Raw genomic sequence first — 12,430 nt, 5'->3', positions numbered from 1 at the left:
TTAAAACGTATTAAAATCACCTCCCATGATTCATTCATTATTATTGATGAAGACAAATGATCTTTCCATCGGAAGTAACAAAGAAAATTAATCTCAAAGAATGGATTCCAGTTTTTCCCCTGCTTCTATTTTTTTCGTTTCCGTATATTTATTTTTAAACGAATTATCTGATAATGCTTGTGTAACTATTACCGTTCAGATAAAATTTTATCTAGATTTGGTGAGGTGAAATTTTATTATTAATGTATAATGTCATCGTAGCAGTGGTTCGCCATTTTTTTAATAGATACTTTGACCTATTGTCAAATGCAAAACTCTGATAAAACAAGAACTGTTTACGTACAGCACACGTCTGTGTTGCACACTGCATTGTAGTTTTGTGATGACTTATGTTGGGTGTTCTTGTGTTTTTTGAATCTCCTTGAAGATGGACGGCTGGGAAAGCGTACAAGAAGAGGCGCCACCTATAATGAATTTTTCTAGTAAGAAAATGTTTAACGTATTGACCCAGTCACTGATCGATTTTAAAGAGTTTTTTTCCCAGTACTGTAGACGGTGATAATAGCCTCGATAATTGCCATTGTTTATCGTTATTTAAACGTATTTATTACACTGGAGTTGTTTGTAAACTCATTTAATGGATGTAGCATATAAATTCCTATATGGCGCCAAATACTAAAGTGTTGTTGGTGTAAATTGATTTATGTTACAGCTTTTATTTTCAAAAAACATGGATTTATTTAAAATATAGTAAAACCATATACTTCGGCGTTAATGACTGTGATTGCAAATAAAAACAAAACATTAACCTTCTCTTCATAACTACACCCATTTATTTGAATAACCGTTTCTTTTGTTTGTGGCTCCATTGACTTTATGCCTAATAAATTTTATTTACTCCATTAAGTAAATTTTATTTTTATTTTGTCTCCGTCAAAAACCGTAAATTCGATCATTTCTAATCCAATACACTTAACGCAATTGTCCAATTCTGAGTCGTTTACAACGTCAGTTTGCCGTCACGATTAATGAATATATCGCAGATATCGCTCCTGTTTATCAAAATACCGTAAGCAAAATGAAAAACAAAGTAAATAACCCAACTTACAAATACTTGCCAGTCAGTTTTTTTTTACTGGCAAATTTTTGTGTGACAGTTGAAGTATTTGCGAATTATTTTAAACTTTCAAAATTTAATCAAGCTTGTTTAATTTAATGTGGGGTAATATGTTAAAGTGACTTTAGTGTACGTAAACTTCCTCAAAAGCTATGTGGCCCCCGAAGACATCTCCTTTATGCCTTAAAGTTGTTCAGAAACGGAGCACCGCTGTATTAAAACTTAAAACGGGAGATTTTCAAGAATCTGATGTTTTCGAAGTGAAAACTTCTTTAGGCGCACCACGACATTATTCTCGGGCAGTAAATTAGTTTCAGCGTCACGCGTGGCGGGTCACGTCACACGCTCAGAGGTGAAAGGCTCATTCGAGTTCGGGGGAGCCGAGTTTAGCAGAGCGAGCGAGGAACAGACAAATTTCGGGTGAAATTTTCAATATCTATCGATTTCTCGATAGAAAAATCAAACCCTTAATTGATTTTTAAAAACAGCAAATATGTCAATATGGAACTGCAATAGATAGAGTTGTAACATGTTTAAATAGATTTGAATCCAAAGTACATATTTATTTCGTATTTTAGCTATCACTCCTGATTGCTCCAAGTATGTACTGTCATCCATAATAATATAATTTAGATAATATAGATACTCATATATCACTTAAAATCAATTAAGAACGTCAAGAAGTCTTAAGCACACACTCTTTTTTTAAAAATCAATCAGCTAAGTTTGCGTCGTGTCAAAATTATGTTGCCCAGATTGACGGAGGAACTGTTCACATGGTGATTTATAATGAGCCTTTCGATACTTGTTAAAGCTGGTTTGACAGTTTGCACAACGGTTACGGTAGTTGTGATTTACCGTTAAATACTCCCATCTTTGATAGAGTTATAACTTGGGAAATGTTTTGGCTAATCCTTAGAGATTGAGGTATAATTTGATTACAAAATTACATCCAAAATTCGCCAGTTTTAACGGCGGAAATTCGTAATTGGTGCTCGGGGTTTAGCAGATGACTAAATCTGTAACGTTTTTTATTCTCAAGTGGAGATTTTTCAAATTCGTGAGTTCAGGTACAGATCTCTGAGACGTGGAAATAAACGAATATTTGAGCAAAGTTCACGAAGTTTAGTGGCACAGTTTACGTTTTCAACGTGTAACATCTTGGCGTCCAGACGCTTTAACATCTGGGTTGACCGAGCTTGACGCCTTCGGGAAGCCACAACACAGGTTGTGCAATGTTTTTGTCTGTTTCGATACTCATAAATGTTGCTAAATGGAGGAATTTGTTTCTTCCAAGCGAAAATGCCTGTTGCTAAACATAATTTAGTAGATCATAGCTAGTAAACAACTGTACTTGGAGCTTTATGGCTTTTTTAATAGGACAGCATTGATTTATCAGATAGGCATTTTCTTGAAATGAGCTTCCGAATAAACAACAATACGTATAAAAATGGAAAGATAAATAAAGCGATCCAAAACCTAATTTCGTACGTTTTATTTACTTCGGAGTATGAAGATGGAATAAAAATTATTCCCACTTTGTTCACTCTCGCGAACTAAGGTAATTTCTGGTGGCGTTTGGCGAGGAACATTTCGACATGTGAGTTGCACGAAACAATTAGAATTCCTTTGCAAGACTCGTAAAATCCAGAAATAACATTTTATGAAGAATTTTTAAAACGCATTTTATTCTCATGTTCATTCTATTGTGTGTATACCAAAGAATTTCATTAATACTATTGGTGCTGTAACGGGTGTCGGCCAACAACGAAGGTTCGTTTGCTTTTACGTGCTGTGATTTCAATTTCGTCTGCATATTTTTGTCAATTTCCAAAAATATTCAATCTAATACGGAATATAAAAAAGGACGACCCTCTAAAGCGATTTTAGTTGAAAAAACAACATTTCTTACTCCTCATCTAATGTGATCTTTTTTGTAGCTTAGCAAAGCTGTACGATAGAAATTTTATTTTAACCGAACCATCAGTGAAATGTGGAAATTATTCGTGACGTGTAAATTTAGACCATTTACATTACAAGTACACGAAGTTACGGGACGTATCCCACATTTTAAATTTAAATAGGGGCAATAAATCGCAGCGGATTCCTGGCTAGCGCGTTATGTTATGATTGCAGTTTTAAGACCTTTCGGTACGTACGGGTAAAATTTTTGTTACAATATTTTCGCAGTTGGCCTAGTTTTACGTTGAGATGATGAAAGTTTGTTGTTACGTGACTAAGACGACCATCTGGTACCGACTTCGATAAACAACCCAAAGTCAACCTTAAGGACGTCGCAATCAACGTTAAATTTGTTCCTTTCGGGATGATGAAATTCCACGAAGAAGAATTTTACGTTTTCGACCTTTCTGCCGACCACGCATCGTCGAGGTTCGTTCATTCATAAGTTCGATTTTGAGAGCGCCGCCTTCAGGTGCTGACGTCCAACTTGACCGAAACATTTCACTTCCCCAGTAATTATACAAGTCGAATGACATTAAGGTGTGGATTAGTATTGACGCCCACGTCAACGATCCAATTTTTGATTCGATTGCGATCATTTGCATAACGCGTGGGTCCACTGTCCTGCAAAACAAGTGTATTTCAAGTGCGCCTCAACGGCACAAGCAAATCGCCGCTACCGTGATTATTGCTAGCAAGACGATTACTTTGGACAAAAATCGTGAAGTGGCAACGAGGATTTTTTTCACTTGGCTTGACTTTGCGCCCGAAAGCGTCGCGCCCAGCTCGCTTTTCGTGTGGGAATTGCCCGAAGTGTTTCAGATTTAAAACGAGATAATAAAGATATGAGACGTAAAGCTCTTTTATTATCCTTTGGTTTTTATGCAGAAAAATCGCGATCAGATCCGGTTTCACTTGGAACTGGTTACGCCTTCGTATTGTGGAAAACATTTCGAATGTAAGTTCAGTTCAATTCGTCCTTGTATTCGTTCAATGCGTTTTGTTAATTATTGTGGTACTTCCTCGTTTATTTATGCAATGCGAAGGTGTCAGCCCAGTTTTCAAAAGATTTGGAGTGACAACGTGGCAAGGTAGATTTTTTGTGGAGTGCGATTACATTTTTATAACCGACTTTCAGCCTCTCAACCAGTACGTGGGAGGAATGGATCGGTGAAGTGAAGTAAAGCTGAACTTCTTTTCTCTCGACAACCGCACACGTCGATTGTGAAAAGCTTGCAAGATGAGTTTTCAGCTTTTTTTGTAAAAAAATATTACATCGTACATGTCAAAATGTTGTTTAAGATTTTTTTGAGAGCCTTTTCAAATTCGAAACAAAACATTGCAGGAGTAAGTGAAGCAGCAGGTTAAAAAAAAATAGGAGACAGAATTCAGTTAGGATGGTTTTTTGAGGAATAAATTATTTTCACAAGGAATACGTTTGCGGCGGTTTATTTATTTAAAACATTTTACATATACTTTCCGACTATTTATTGTTTTTGGTTTTTCTTTTTTGCCGCATGTTTAATTGTGTAAATATTTTTTCAGAGTCAAATCACCGGAGTGAATCGGGCTCTGGGTTTTGGCAGCTCCAATTAGATCGAGACCTGGTGGATACCATCTCCGCAATTTATCCGGAGTGGTTTCAGAATAACATGGCCGAGGGAGGATCGCCATCGACTCCACGGGAGTCACCGCCCAAAGCGGTGATCGACACGTCGCCGCTGCACATAGATCAAAATAAAGAATGTAAGCCGTCGTTTATTACAATTTCAAACATTCGGTAATCTTGGCAGACTTTTTTTTTTCTATTCAATTTAACATGCCAAGAGCATTCGTTCGAGTATTTTCAATAAGAGTTGCGTAACGATTAAAATACAGTAATCTGGAGCCTACGTCCCTTGTAATCCTCCTACTCACATAAATTGTTTACGTTATACAAAACGAAAGTGAATTTGGTGTTAAACACAGTATCAACAAAACAGTCGGCCAGTTGACTTATTGCATAACACGCGCGGGCACACATTCGTTCTTGCGGTGGTGCTTCCGGAGCGCACCGGAACATGCGGCAACGTGCGATATTGTAGTTAGAGTGGTCATCGAGTACGCGAAGTAGCTGTTGTCTGTTGACCCCCGCTAGGTCAGTGTCGGATATCGCACGCTTTGTTCTTCCGGAGACGTGTGCCGCCTTGAAAATTTTCACACTTTCGCCGACTGCGGTCGTCTTCACAACATGCGCTCTCATGTTATTCTCTTTTGCAGCCCTCAAGGTGAAATTGATGCTGAGACGACCATTCGATCAGCTGGTCGCGCAGGGAATCATGCCTCGTAAGTTCGCCTCTTGCTCACCCGCACCGTGCCTCTTATCCAGCTTACTAACAACACTAATGCCCTTTCGCCACACGTAGATCTAGAGGGGTCGGGATCGATAACGACCCGTGTTGAGCTTTGGCTTGTGCTAGCGTCGTTCCGGGGGAGTCGTTCCATACTGATGTGTTGTTTTTTCTTTAGCTCACAAAACGCCCGCAGCCTACCACGGCCAGCGTCGCCAGTTGGAGCGGGCAAAAACTGGCGACATGTTGAAGGCAAAAATCCAGCAGAGGCCTCCACGGCAAGAACTCGAAAGGCGGCACATTCTAGAGGCGGATCCAGGTCACGTAGATCCCAGTTTGGCCGAACGCCAACGGATGCTCAAAAAAGCGCGCTTAGCCGACCAACTGAACGACCAACTATCACACAGACCCGGTCCCCTTGAACTCATCCAGAAAAACATTCTTCACACGGAGGAGCCCATCGAACAGGCCGTAAAAACCGGTCGAATACCCTACAAGGCGACGAGCGAAGGTCAGCTGAACCGTCCTCAGCATCCCCAGAGCTACGTCAATCCGGAAGACGACTCGCAAAGTTCCGAAGGCGACAACATCGTCAGTCCAGGACCTAGTGACGTTCTAGAAACCGCTGCGAAATCGGCGGGTATCGTGGTGTCTCTCATACCGGCGACCGAAGGGACCGTTGTGGTTACGACCGCGACTCCAGTGTTAAGTAAAGACAACAGTGAGATAGTGTTTGCAGATCTGTGCAGATCAGTAGCTGCGCCTCTGCTGCCCCAGGTCTCCGCTTCGAGCCCCGCATCGTTAGGGTCTTCCGCATCCACTCTTAGTCCGTTATCGTCGGTCGCTAGTCCCGTGCCTTCTATTGTTTCACAACCGGCAACACCAGTGCCCCCTCCGCCACCTGTTGTACTTACACCCCGCCCCATTCAGTCACCCGCCAAGAGCGATGCTCCGGGCAAAGACAAAAACAGGAAAAAATCCAAGTCCAAGTCGACACCCAAAGCCCGAACGATCAAATTCCACGAATACAAAGGACCACCAAGTGCTCAAAAGAATTCAAACAACAACAGCAGCACCGGGGAGAGTTCTTACGATCTCTTGTTGCAACAGCAGACCCTGTTGCTGCAATTTCAGTTGCAACTGCAACACAAATACCCACAAATCATATTACCCGCATCTCAGAAAACTTCTAACGAAACAAACAACAACAATCCTCTGCCGTCGCCGGCGCCGTCGACGTCTTCAGAATCTTCCACTCCTGCCAGACTCACCGGCAGGTTGGAGGATATGAAGGTGAGCGATCTGAAAGCGGAGTTGAAACGCCGCAGTTTGCCAGTTTCCGGTTCGAAACCGCAACTGATCGAAAGACTCAAACCTTTTGCCGGATCGGACACGATCAATCAGAATATTTCGTCGGTAGATTCGACTCACAGCAATTCGAGCGTGGATCAGTGTCACAACTCACCTCAGTATCAAGAAACTGGTTCTCCGCAAGGTTCAGTCAAGGAAGAACCGTCGGAACAGATGGACATCACGGATCCCATGAGTCCGTTACCTCAACAGCAGATACAAGAACAGTTCCAACAGATACAGCAGCAAATTGCACAACAGAATCAAGAAAATTGTCAAAAAACCCAAGAGGACATCGTGAGGGAACAGCAAAGGCAAATCGAGGAGCTTCAGAGAGAGTTGACGCTTTCGAAGCTGCGACTGCAGGAAGCGACGCGAGCCGAACCCAAGGCTCAGCTCTTGGCCTTGCAGAAGCACTTGCAGGCGAGACAGCACCAACAACAGCAACAGCATATCGCTTTGCAGATGCAACAGCTGCAAGCCTTGCAAGCTCGGCAAGCTCACGTCAACGAGGAGCAGCAGAGGTTGCAGCAACAGCAGCACGTGGCTTTCCAGAATCAGAAGAACATCGCAGGTGGACTTCTCATAAACGGCGACGCAGCCTTGGTGTTTAATCTCATGCAAGGCAAAGCAAAAGTGGTCAACGGTCACGCCAGAACCAATTCTTTGCCAAGTTTTTTGAATTCCATTGTGACGCCGGTGATTGCGGCACCAGAAATAAAACCAGAGTTCATCGAAGATGTCAAACCACCCCCGCCCCTATACGAAGAAGCCACCAAACACATAAACAAGAAGAACAACGTCAAGAGTCAGATCGTCGACGATGTTTTGGAGATACTGATCAAGAACGGGGAACTGCCCCCGAGTGCGGCCCAAGACCCTTCGACGCCGGGCTCGGCCGGAACGAAGGCCGCCGAACCGGTGTTTCCCAACCAGAATCAGAACCAATCCGCGGTCGATCCCAACAGTCCGGAGGCTGCCCTCGGCCTGGATCCCACCGACATATTGGACAGTCTGGATAACTTGGACAGCATGGATTTCACCCAGTTCGTGATGGAACTAGGCGACGGCAACCAGCACCATCCGGAGAACAACAACATGCACGACGACCACGACCAAATGTCAGTTCCCATGGACACTGACGACTGGTTGGAATCGCTGTGCGTCGAGAACGGGCAAAACGGCAATAACGGTTCGTGCACGGCTCCTCTGGCCTCGCAAGAGACGGACCTGGTGGGTTACGACCCCCTCTTGGGCATAACTCAGGATCCCTTCGATCCTTTCAATCTGGATGAGTTCCAATCGCCCGCCGATTTAACCGCATCGCTGTCTTGGGACAAAGTTGACTATGCAGCGTAGTTGTTACGGTGCGCGCTTGTTTATTTGATTTCGGTGCCGCTTATTCCAGTGATGTGCGATTCCACTCGGTAAGAAATTGACATTCCACGTGCGGCCGCCAAGATCGCCAGAGGGCGCGGGACCAGGGCGGCCCCAATCGGCCAGGGAACACATCAACAGATGATATTGTATATACATACTTGTAGTGTTAGATAACGCTTAGGATATAAAAATTCGTAATTTAGGCACGAGGCTCTAAATCGTTTTAAGAGAGTGGCAATTAACATGTTACGAAGCGGCGCGGAATTAAGATAAATCGGAAGGGAAGTTTTCTTCTGTCCGCAAAATTGTGCAAGTGTGTAAAACTTACGTATTCCATTTCCCGTGAAAATTGCTCATCGGTTTTAAGGCATTCTTGTTCTGAACTGCTCCAATGTAATAATAGCATAAATTACAATCGGTAAAATACTCTTTTAAGTGCCTCAGGTAGCAAACATTTTTTAAGTAATTTTACTGTATTTTTATAAAGGGTTGAAAGGCTGAATGTTTGGTAATGTACTTTCATTTCGACACAAGTGGGATGTACTGTGTAACGAATTCTTCTGATTTATATGTATATTTTGCATTTGAAAGATGTGTATTTATTTTAATTGTACCACGTCAGGGACCGGGATGTCTGTTGAAATTTCTATCGCGACTTTATTTGTTAGTAGCTTACGTTCTACTTCGATTTATCTTTTTTGTTAACGAATCGACGGGGGTTTCTCTTGAAAATTTTTAGAGCCGAGTGTCAATGTCTGACTACCTGTACAGATTGTTTTCTGACAAAGCCTTCAATTGTTAAATTATTTCGAATGTTAGACATTTATTTTGTTGACTATTTGTATTTAGGCAGCCTTGCTTGGTTGCAAAAGGAATGTCGCGCTCTTAGATTGCCTAATTTATTGTATGAAATAAGAACTTGAGATGCCTTATGATGATTATACATTGCCTCCTTGTGTTTGAATATGTTTCAACCCATACTGTTTGAGTGAAACATTTTACAGTTGCTGCAATTATTTATGAACAGTATGCGGGGGAAAAGCTTCAATCATGATGTAATAAAATTGTAATTAATTAATTAAATCGTCTTTCTTTCCACAATACCCAATTCATTTGTTACTTCACAGTAGAATATGAACTCTGATGTATTTTTCATCCTGAAATTGAACATTTATTTGATTAATTCATTCAGTAAGAAGCGAACAAATAAATACCTGCGGCCCACACGGTTCAACAGTTTCGTATTTCGCCATTAATAAATTGAAATTCCACCGAATCTCGCTGTGAATGTGACTGCAGTTGATGAGCAAATTTGGTGTTTGACTTTTTTCTTTGAAAAACCGAGCCAAAGCAGCTTTGAATGGCACGAATAAAAACATTCGTGATGAATAGTCGGAGCGTTATCGAGTTGCCGCGTTCAAAACGAAAGTATTGCTTTGAAGGATTAAATAGTAGCGGGGCGAACGTGCCATCTAATTAGTTAACGTAATCTCGCCTAAACCGTAACCCCTTTTCAGCAGGAAGTCGTGCATCTTGTGCCCCTAAACCGGGTTATCTGATCCAAAATCGCACTGTCGTTTGTGGCCAATTAAGTTATCGAGAGAATTATATTTGCGGATTCAATACCCAACATTATCAAGGCTCTGATAGGTGTAAAGTGCAATTAAATCGACTCTCCCAAGATGTGAATTCAAAATCGATGTTTTAACGGCAAGTCCTCATTGTTTAAAGTAGTGCACAGAAAGCGCGGTGTGTGATTGGAGAGAGGGAGGTTCGCTAATTGCTTTCAAAATCTTTCAGGGCAGGCGAGGGTTAATTATGCTCATTTTCCGTTGTGCGTGTCGAGAGCCAAAGGGTCTACCGTTACAACTCTGTTTATGAATCTAATGATAAAGAAAAATCTGTGATAAAAGTTGCTAAATGAGGGGTTAGAGCAGCGGGGTGGGCGTTTTCATCGCGTTATTACAAAAAATTGTGACCCGCCGGGTCATTTATCAGGACTTTAATAAAATTATTTTTCACGGAAGGCAGCTTTACCAGTCCGGAGACACGCTAATTCGGATTTATCTATTTTCTTAGATCAGACAGAGAGGATGGTTGAATGGGTCGCGTAGTAAGTGGTATTAATTTAAATTAACCCAGTTAACACCAACATCTGATCGAGTTCGGAAGTGATTTTGGGTCATAATTCAATTATTTCCGCATCAATGAACCATTTCCTCAAACAACGTTGCTTATTATTGCTTGTATTAGATAATAAATTTGTGTAGCACGCCAGCCCCCATCAATGAATGCGGTACACGCGATAAACCCTGGTTATTAGGTACGTTCATTTTATTCGGTATCCTTCCGCAGGTAAATACGTATCGTTTACCAAATTACGGATGTTGGTATGAATTCAAATTTTCCGTGTAACGACGCCATTGGTGCATAGCAGTAACCTTGTTCCAAGTCCAATTTATTAAATCGGTAGCTGGAAAAACGAAGTTTTTGTGACAAAAGAAAATTTCAGGTGTTCCGGTAAATAATAAAAAGGCTAAACGGTGATGTTTCTGCGGAGAAACCAGCAAAATACAATTCCTTTGGCTGTTATTCTTTTCGGTTAAATTACCTGTAACCTATCCGCAACAGTAATCTCAGATAACAATAATTTTCTTGCAAGAAAAGTAAATTCTGTTACTGTTTTTCCCGAACTGATGGTATATAAAATGTGATTTTTAGGAGGCTAGAGGTCAGTTGCTTGTTGTATATTTCTAAAATTCTAAAATCTCTGTTATGGTAAAATTTACTTGTTTTCTTTATGTAAAAAACTGCAGAATTGGGGCGCTCTTGTCGAGAAAATGAAAATTAGTTTTTTTCGGTTGACTGAAAAAACCTTTCTTATCGAATAAAATATTCAAGAGCAAAACGTTTTTGCTCCAAAGTGAACGAAGTTAGTTATCAAAATAAATTGTGAAAAAGTTTCATTCAGACTGGACTTCAATAAATAACGGCAGTCAACAATAATTTCTTTTGTAATTCAGCTGAAGGGAAACTTTTCGCCTTATTTTTATCACTCATGTGAATGTTAGCAAATTAAAGTTTGCTATTGCTAAAGGGTCAACCGTTATTGAAACTGGAAGAAATTATGCTGCGATCGACTAGAGAAGATGAAACTTTAACCGGACTCTTTTTCTAACGTGAAAAATCAATAAAATATAAAAATGTTACTGACGTAAATACTCGTACATTTATAATTATACTGCTTTTTAATATGCAGGTGTCCCAAAAATGGCGCACTAACGGTGCACTACGGTGTAGAAGAAATTACCGTAAACGTAAAAAATTCTATTGGACTTACTTGCTAATTTGGCGGTCTTTGAAAGTGGCACTTAATAGGTCAATTATTTCGAAATATATGCATTAAATTGCCATGAAAACTACCTTGAATCGAACGTATTATCACAAAGTACAAGATCACTCACTACCAATATCTAATTCTGTATAATAGAGAATTTAGAAGCTTTGAAAATCGTAAAAATCATCTTAAATCCAGTACGGCAACATTGAAAGGTAATGATGTATGTACTTTTGGGGACACGGAAAACTGGGCAGATGTGTGATTCAGTTGTCAAAATTTCTAAACCATACCTTAGCTACTCATAACCAAGTTGACAGTTTTTTTGAAAATATCAATCATAATGACGGTAAAGGTGCATTTACATTGACATTTTTTCAAATGACAATAATAGACTCCCAGGATTCCATGTCTCTCATTGTACCAGTATATCACACGCGAAATTTTAACACAGTTTATAGAATTTTACAGAAGTCATAATTGCTAATGGCAAATAAAGGCTAAGGAGTATATAAACAAAAGTCAGGCCTATGATGAGCTTGCAAAGTACTGCAAAATTTATTTCCCAAAAGCAGATCGTGGTTTTGTAACCAAAAAAATACAAAACATCCGAGCTGCTCAATCTTTTCTTCTCGAGCTTTTTTTGGGTAAAATTTCTAAAATCACGACTATAATGCCAGCACAAGCAACATCCCTCATTTTGTTAACATTATTTTTTAAAAGACTGGAACTGCCAGCCAGATCTTTTAGCTCACCTAAAATACCACGAGCCAGATCACATCCGCGTGAAATGAAGGATTTTTCTCCATTAACGGACGGATATAATACCTCGAATGAAGATTAGATGAGCGTACTTGGTATTATAGTTAGTGGACATAGAAGGATTTAGCTCGTCCGAGCAATAATTGCAATAATTTTCACAAAACTTCTGACAGTATTTTTACTATTTTTGCT

The 12,430-nt window shown here is 40.5% G+C and overlaps 1 protein-coding gene across 5 annotated transcripts in view; it reads left to right on the top strand.

Annotated features, from left to right (window-relative positions):
- Positions 1–9,222, top strand: part of LOC138122468 (myocardin-related transcription factor A-like) — a 41,001-nt gene extending 31,779 nt beyond the window's left edge. For 3 of the 5 annotated variants that reach the window (XM_069036732.1, XM_069036729.1, XM_069036733.1), the window contains 3 exons: positions 4,625–4,825; positions 5,339–5,404; positions 5,588–9,222. In XM_069036732.1, the coding sequence (XP_068892833.1) occupies positions 4,732–4,825; positions 5,339–5,404; positions 5,588–8,118 (2,691 nt within the window). In that variant the 5' untranslated portion in view covers positions 4,625–4,731 and the 3' untranslated portion in view covers positions 8,119–9,222. Of the gene's footprint in view, positions 1–230; positions 483–4,040; positions 4,171–4,624; positions 4,826–5,338; positions 5,405–5,587 lie in introns of those variants that run through there. The other 2 variants (XM_069036731.1, XM_069036730.1) reach the window with 2 other exon arrangements.
- The last annotated feature ends 3,208 nt before the right edge of the window (positions 9,223–12,430 follow it).

This window comes from Tenebrio molitor, chromosome 1 (genome assembly GCF_963966145.1).
Source record: "Tenebrio molitor chromosome 1, icTenMoli1.1, whole genome shotgun sequence".
Lineage (NCBI taxonomy): Eukaryota > Metazoa > Arthropoda > Insecta > Coleoptera > Tenebrionidae > Tenebrio > Tenebrio molitor.
Note: the sequence above shows the minus strand (reverse complement) of the source record. Positions and strands in the feature narration are given on the sequence as shown.